This window comes from Numenius arquata, chromosome 8, assembly GCF_964106895.1.
Source record: "Numenius arquata chromosome 8, bNumArq3.hap1.1, whole genome shotgun sequence".
Taxonomy (NCBI): Eukaryota; Metazoa; Chordata; class Aves; order Charadriiformes; family Scolopacidae; genus Numenius; species Numenius arquata.
The window spans coordinates 11,330,218-11,337,949 of NC_133583.1; the positions used below are offsets into that span (position 1 = coordinate 11,330,218).

The 7,732-nt window shown below is 47.2% G+C and overlaps 1 protein-coding gene across 2 annotated transcripts in view; it reads right to left on the minus strand.

The window, feature by feature from the left end:
* The window catches only part of SLC6A6 (solute carrier family 6 member 6), a 52,512-nt gene extending 45,914 nt beyond the window's left edge, over nt 1-6,598 (minus strand). The window contains exons 1-3 of one of the 2 annotated variants that reach the window (XM_074151884.1): nt 6,568-6,598; nt 2,674-2,709; nt 59-124 (exon numbers count right to left, since the gene is read on the minus strand). In XM_074151884.1, the coding sequence (XP_074007985.1) occupies nt 59-124; nt 2,674-2,709; nt 6,568-6,598 (133 nt within the window). Of the gene's footprint in view, nt 1-54; nt 125-2,673; nt 2,710-6,567 lie in introns of those variants that run through there. The other variant, XM_074151885.1, reaches the window with a different exon arrangement.
* Between the last annotated feature and the right edge of the window lie 1,134 nt (nt 6,599-7,732).

The window sequence follows — 7,732 nt, forward strand, 5'->3', positions numbered from 1 at the left end:
TAAAACCCGAGTACCGTTATACCCCCCCTTAAACATATCCCATCCCAACTGCACTCACCAATCGGGACTTCTGTCCCCTCCTCAATGTAGATGGGCAGTGGTGATTCCTCCATAGGATGAGGCACTGATGGAAAGTAATGAATTGTGGTAGTATTTGTCGCAAAGTGACTACAATAAGACGGTCCCTTTCTTATCATTACAACTACATATGGCTGGTTACTGTCACAAAAAGACCTTTCTCAAAGCGGTCACCTCCTGTCATGGTGACCGGTCCAAGTCACTGTCCTGAGGGGTTAATCCCCACCAAGCATTCACCGCCACAGGAGACAATCCCCTCTGACTGGGGCCTGGGAGAGGTCCCTGTCCTGGATGCTTCACCACCCTGCCATTTCACTACAGCCTCGCTATTCCTGTCCCTGGAGCTTAACTCTCTTTTGGAAACTCATACAATTGAAGAAGCCAAGGGGAGCCAATGCACAGACAGGCACAAATAGAGTTATAGAGTCAAAGTCATAATATTTCATGCACAGAACCAGAAGAGAGAGGCTCTGATGCTCAAAGCTTGCCGTTAGCTGTTGAAAAGCCACAGCAGGTGATGGAAGGCTGCACCGCAAATGGCCTCTGGACCACAAACTTCTCATTACTCCTTCATTTTGGAGTATATGTATTGGACTTAGGAAGCTCCCAATTACTTGTTTGTGACACTGAAATATCCAGACAAAACTCTCCGGATCTGTGCTGCACACTTATTCTGCAGCTTCCAGACACCATACAGTCACTGCTGCAGGGTTCATCCGTTTGGGTTCTTCTCTCTTTGGGAGCTTCAACCCTTAGAAGTGGCTTCGTTGCACTATTTCCCATTTAAAATCTCTGGGAAGCATGGGCTTCACAGGCTTTCCGAGAGGTTTGAATTTCCTACGCTAGAATGAAATAATAATCAGCTACAAATGTTACAAATGGTCATAACCAAAAGCCTTCCAGATATTTTTCTTCCTCCTCCATTATCTTTTAAAAATTATGATGTACCTTCTCAAAGATACAAAATCTTAAGCTAGTCTCAGCTAGGATTCCAGCTGCAGGGAAGGAGGATTCTTTAATCCTTTGTGGGGTGTCCTTCACTTACTACTGCCTTTTTCTTTTTTCTTTTTTAAAAGATTGTCTTACGATATTCATAAAACCAGCCAAAGAACACTTGTGGTTTAAAGCTATTAAATAAAGCGTCTTACAAGGTTTCTGCTAGCAAGACAACCAGAATAAAGAGTGTTTTCAACAGATGCTTGACTAGCAATGGGCTTAGTATCAACCCCACGCTGGTGCCCTGCAGGATGCAGAGGGCTGCCAGTCCCCTGCCCTCACCTAAGCCCACCCCTTGCTCCGGTGGAAGATGAAGGGAAGCAGAGGGGAGAGGAAGAGCAGAACACGGTTGCCTACAGAACTACCATACAAGCCACAGAAATCATGGTCTACCGGGGCGCCTTGCGCAAGCCACTTTTATCTAGAAGCTGAACTAACATTCCAGCTCAACAATAGCAAAAAAACATTTGTTACCACACGGTGTTTTGCTACATATTAACCAGCAGTTGCTACGCAAGCATAATGGAGTGCTGCAATTCCAAGATATATGTTATTTTCCAAAAGAAAAAAAAAAAAAAAAACAAGGTTGACTTATGGGAAATCAGCCTGAGGTGAGGGCTCCTGGCTTTGCCATGCCACTGGATGCAGTACATGCTTGGAAGCTATGCAAAGCAGGCCCTGCATTGGGAACAATGCAGTTGTTTTCCTTGCTAAGCTAATTTTGCATTAAGGCAATGAGAATCTTCATCTATGCAGCCATTTAAAACACTTAATCAGATTTATTTACTAGGAAGAAATACCAGAGCAGAGCTTCCTATGCTACTCAGAGGAATTTTCAAATCTGAGATCTGCAAGCAAACCAGGTCGATAGATGGTGTGGGAAAAACCTGTTATATTTTTATGACATGCAGCTTTCTTGGTCCCATGAAGAATACTGTACCGGGCTCACCCAGACCGAGCAGTCGATCTGAAGCCAAATGCTTTCACAAAACATTTGCAACAGTATTCACCAACGGCTGGTGGCATTTACTCTTATTTTAATGGGTATCACCAGAGGTTGTAGAAAAGGCCTAAAATACCTATAGGCCATTTAAGGCCAAATACGCATATACACACTCTCTCTTACCCACACGTATACATGCACACACTAGTACACATGCACGCAAACAGGCTCTATAGGCAGAACTTGGATTCTGTAGGATCCAAGGCAGAGAAGCTGACTCTTGTCACAGGGTTTGGGAAATCAGGGATTCTGGGGTGCTAAAATCAGCTCTCACTCATGGGTCTCCTCTGCTTCAGGCAAACTACTTTAAACACTATCCCTCTGGGATTTACACACCAACTTTATGGGCATCCTGCTTAAATGTCTGCAAAGTGCTTTGCAATGGTTTCTAAATTCTGCAGTGATATGCACAGAAGAACTGCACAGATAGATTTAAGGTAACAGTTGCTGAGCATTATTACTGTAAAACTACAGCCTATTTTTACATGCTCTATACTTGGTTTCTAGAAACAGATGGTAAATGTTCAGTATTTGAATGTTTTAATGAGATTTATAACCCTTTTGTGATTTCATAAACAAGCATAAATAACACTTACATGAAGAAGAGTCTCTCTTGAATGGATTTTCGCTTCCTGTTTGGGAAAAAAAAACAGAGAAAAAGAAAAGGCAAAAAAATATTTTAAAGGAAAAAAATGGGTCTCACAAGATAAGTCAAATATGATTCAATGTTATCATGTATAGTGTTTTCTGCATTTCATGAGTATGAACTTATATTTGAAGAACCTCACAACACTGAACATAGTACCAATGCCAAAACAGGAGAGCATTTCTCGCTTGTTTCATCCTATGTAAAACACAGCAGAAAATTTGACTGTATCTGTCTCCAGACCAAGGAAATTGCACTGCAGCAGTGAAATAAAATGCAAATGCCATGTGATCTGAAGCAAAAAAGGAAGAACTTTTAACTACAGTCCAGCTCACTGATAATCCTCTGGCTTGATGTAGGGGTTGTCTCCTACCCACACCCCAAAGCAGGGCACTCCTGCTGTGTTTTGGCACAGTGGAATCATTTTACCATGCCAGCGCCCAAGCACCCACTGCATTCAAACCCAGCTTGGGCAGCCACAGCAGCGAAGGCGTTCTTTGAGGCTGTGACCATTCTGGGCGACAGAGAACCACAACAGGAAACCCAGTAACTGCTAAAATGCACGAGCGTTCCCGACAGCCCATGGGTTTTAACAGCCACCCTCCTGTGGCCCCCTGACACCCACCTCACTGCCTCCCACCATAGCTCGCTGGCAGGATGTGGATCTGATTCACGCTCCCCTTCCACCAACCCAGCGGGTGGGTTTGGTGGATGCTATTGGAGCAGAGTTTGGGGTCGGCACTATTTGCTGGTGTAAATCTGGACACAGTGGGGGAAAAAAAGAGAAGAGAGAGACTGATATAAATACAGAAGATGCTGTAAGATACCAGCCACAAATTCAGAGTCACAGACTGGCTGTATAGTAGCCCTTCCAATGGCAGTTTTGGGGGAAAAAAGGACAACGAAGAGTGGCAGTTTCACTTAATTTCTACCACATTACCTTACATCAATATTAGCTACCCTGTAGGCAATTTAAAGAGTGTTGCCTAGATTTACATGCCTTGAGATGATAATCAGCTAGCACAAATCAATTAAACCCATGGCACTACAACAGCTGAGGATTCAAGTAAATACACATGTATGGAAGAAATTCAACAAATATTAAATGACTGCATTTTCATCTTCATGCTTTTCTTCCAAATGCCAAGGACCCGAGCCTGCAAGCAGTCCCCCAGAGTGGCATTCGAATATATGTGAGTTCTGTGTATAGAGCACTTAGAGGACTGGACTCAGGATTACTTTAAAAAACACAACCCTGATCCATTCTGGTCACATAAATTAAGTTAGTGATGAGAAGAAGTCGAAGGCACTAATCCTACTGGGTAATCTATTCAAAGCTGCACTTCTTCAATGATCTACAATTTATTAGTATGACCAATCAAATAAGCATTACTTGAAAAAGGCTTTAACTCCCATGGCTTTCCCATCCATTTTTATGTGTTGTAATATGGTTAAATTTAAAAGAAACAAATCAGCATAATCTTTTCAGAGACGTTTTCCAGCATGATTAAAAGCCTGGGCAAGGCACCACTGTAGAGACTGCCCTTACTGGTGGAACTGGCAACATTGCCATAGGGGCATTGGGGCAGTGTTGCTCCATTGCCCGTTGGGGCAAAAACTATGGGGCATTCAAAAACCTAGATGGGGCAAAATTAAAATAATCAGGGTTTGCTGGGGAGTCCTAAAGTGCATTGATGAAAATCCTGGGAGCATCACTGAGGGGAAACATGGCAGCCTGATGAGAGGCTTGTGCCCGAGAGTCTCTTTGGAAACACCTAGCCCACAGGACTTGGCTGGAAGCCACTAAGATGTAGCTCAGTCTTGGTTAGGCAGAGTATCGATTTAAGGAAAACTCATTGAAATATCTGCAATGATTAGCTGTAAGACAAGATCCTCCCCGAGGCTTTACAAACAGATCTGCGCTCAGGCATGGGAGGTACAGCAAGAGTAAGTCAATCTAAACTGACTCCCTATTTTTCCATGACAACGGTGCACCTCTTTTCATACAGCATTTCACATGGACTGAAGCCTCCTGCCACAACCTCCCCCATTTCACCTCTGACATTTAAGAAACCTCCAGGAAACTGACCCGAAAGCTACAAATTAGGGACTACCAACAAAGAGCAATATGCCAAATTGGTTACAGCAAAGGAAAATAAAATAAAAATTGGTAGCATTTGAAGGATTCCAAATTTCTACTGGATTCTAGACCAATATCCCTAAAGAAACCAACAAAACCCCCCAGGATTTTGATCTAGCACCCCCAAGCATGCAACCACCTTCTCGGTACCTCCAAGTATCACAGTATCACCTCCATCTGCAATCTCCTGCTTTTTGCCCAGTATGATAGAAAATAACCCTAACACCGCACAGTAAAAGAAGTGGGTTAATAAATGACAGCCAGAAGCAGGCTCTTCTCCCTGGGCCCGCCCGCAGGCTGGGGGTCTGCGGCCCGTCCCCCCCCCGGCGGGGCAGCGCTGGGACCCCAGCGGGAGGGAAAGGTGTCTGTCGCCCTCCAGTGGGTGCAGGCTCCAAACCGTGTGAGAGGTGGGAAGGGCAAGGAAGAGAGAAGGTGAGACGCAGGCAAATAAAGAGAAGAGGGGGAAAAAAAAAAAAAAATGCAAAGCAGAGAAGAGACAGTTGAAGAGGAAACACGAAGATGCTATCACTGAAAGTGCCAAAAATAAAGTTTCCAGTGTCAGTCTAAGCAGGGCAACAAAGACATCCTCCCGCCACACTGGGGCTTCAGCCTCCACTTACTCCGGGCGAGGGACACATCCCACTGCTGGCTGCCTCCACCGCTCACATGTTTTGCTTTAAAAAAAACCCAACAACCTTTAGGGGAATCTTTCCGTAATACTCAAGCAAAGATGGGCAATGGCAAAAAGCAGTCAGCTCGCCCAAATGCAGACCCAGAGGTAAACACCCGGCTGTCAAAAACCATCAGGGTTTTCACCAAAGCCTCTCCCCTCCAAATTCCACAGCAGCAGCTTTTAATGGGCTGATTTACCCTCAAACCCAAAGCCATAAAATCTAAACCAGTAGCAACTGTCATCCGGATTACACAGTCGATGACATGTCCCCCGATTGGGGCTGCCTCACTTTTTTTGCTAGTCCAAAACTCGAAACATTTTGACATGCAAGCAATAAAAAAAAACCCTGCAGTTACCAAAATAGCACTATCAACGTAACCAGCTCCTCTCGACACATTTTCTTAATGCCTTTCCCAATACGGTTAAAAAAATGGGAACTAACCAAAAAACTCCATCTTTACACCTTGGCACAAAGTGTGCTGGAATACGTGGGGGGTTGTATTTCTTCATGTTTATCTGGATCCTCTCCCACTACTTTTTTTCATCAGTGCTTTCCTTTAAAAGTAGCTCTTATTAAACAGCAGAAACCAGCTTTTACAATTTCTAAATACAAAGTTTTGCCACCCTCGGAGCTCCCTAAAGAAAAGGCAGCTTGCCTTCCTTTTCATAAATAACACATACTCGGCACATTTCTTCGCCTGTGTGAAATAAATTCTCCCATGTTCTTATATGGAAACCTTGCGAGTCCTCCCACATGCCGCCTGTTACAATATCAGGCAGAGATGGGCATTCATTATCTTAAAGCCAGAGAGGGTGAATTTTGGATCCAAGTTACCCTGAGACGAACCCAGAATTATCGCCCCCTCGCACCAAGCTGAGCTCAGTTAACCTGCCCTGTGCAGTCCCTGCCTTTTTCTTTCAAGCCTCAATCACAACTTTGATTTCAGCACGCCAAGGATGAACAAAATAAAAGGAAGACGGGGGGAGGGAGAGGAAAGAAAGGGAAGAAGCAGCCAGCGGTATTAACCCACCTGGTAGGCCCATTAGCATCAGATGTAGCATTGCCTGTACCAGCCTCTTCACTCGAGGTTAGCCCACGGCAGCCAGAAAAAAAAATACAGCGGGGAGGGGTGGGAAGGCAAGAGAAAAAAAAAAAAAAAAAAAAGGCAAAAATAGCCGGGGAGAGAAGCGTGCTCCGTGGATGTGCTGGAGGGCCGCCAGCAAGTGGGTAATTGCTGCAAACTGTTATCGCGGAAAAAAAGTTAACGCAAGGTGGGGGGAGCTGAGGGGGGGGGGGGATGATGAAAATAACCGCTGGGGGAGAAAGAACCCGCAGGGGTAATGAGACAGCTGGGGAGGAGGGGGTTTGAAAGAAGAAGAATGAATAAATAAATAAATGGAAGGGGGGAAGGGAACGGAGGGCACCCCGAGGCGGCGCGGACAAAGGGAGGACGCTGCTGCCACCCCCGGCCCGGCCCGGTTCGGTTCGGCTCCGCCGGGCGCGGAGCTGCCGCCCTTTGTTCGCCGCGGCAGCCGGCGGCGATCCGCGCCGGCCCCGCCGCCCGCCCGCCCGCCCGGGAGGCGCCGGTACCTGCGTCCGCTGGCCGCGGTGTCTGCGCGCCGCTGCGCCCCTGCGGCGGGTCCGGCGGAGCGGTGCGGCGCGACTAGCAGCGCCGAGCGGGAGGAAACGGTAATTTATAAGCGCTTTCTTCCTGACCTCTCGTGTCTGTTGTCTAATGAGGGAGCTTTGAGCATCACCCATCCTGCTGAGTGGAAAAACACCGGCACGGCCTCTTCTTTGCTGGGGAGGGGGGAGCCTAAAGGAAGGGGTGTGGGGGAGGAGGGGCCATGCCGCAGACACGGCGGCGGAGCCCGGGCTGGCTGGCGGCCGCGGGGCGGCGGGGAGGGGCGGGCGGGTGCGGGGCAGCGGCAGCCGCCGCCCGGGGGGGCCGCCCCGGGCCGCCCGCCCTCCCCCGCGGGGAGCGGGGCCGCCCCCGAGCCGGCCCGGCGGGAGCTGGCCCTTGTCCGGGGGCTGCCGGGGCGGGGAGGGGAGCGGAGGGCTGCCAGCCGCGGCTCTCCTCTCTGTATTTTTCATTTTCTATACGTTTTTTTAATTACTTTTTTTTTTTTTTTTTTTTTTTTATCTTTACACAAAGAGCGCCCTTCTCGCAGACAAAGCATCCCATGGCATTGTCA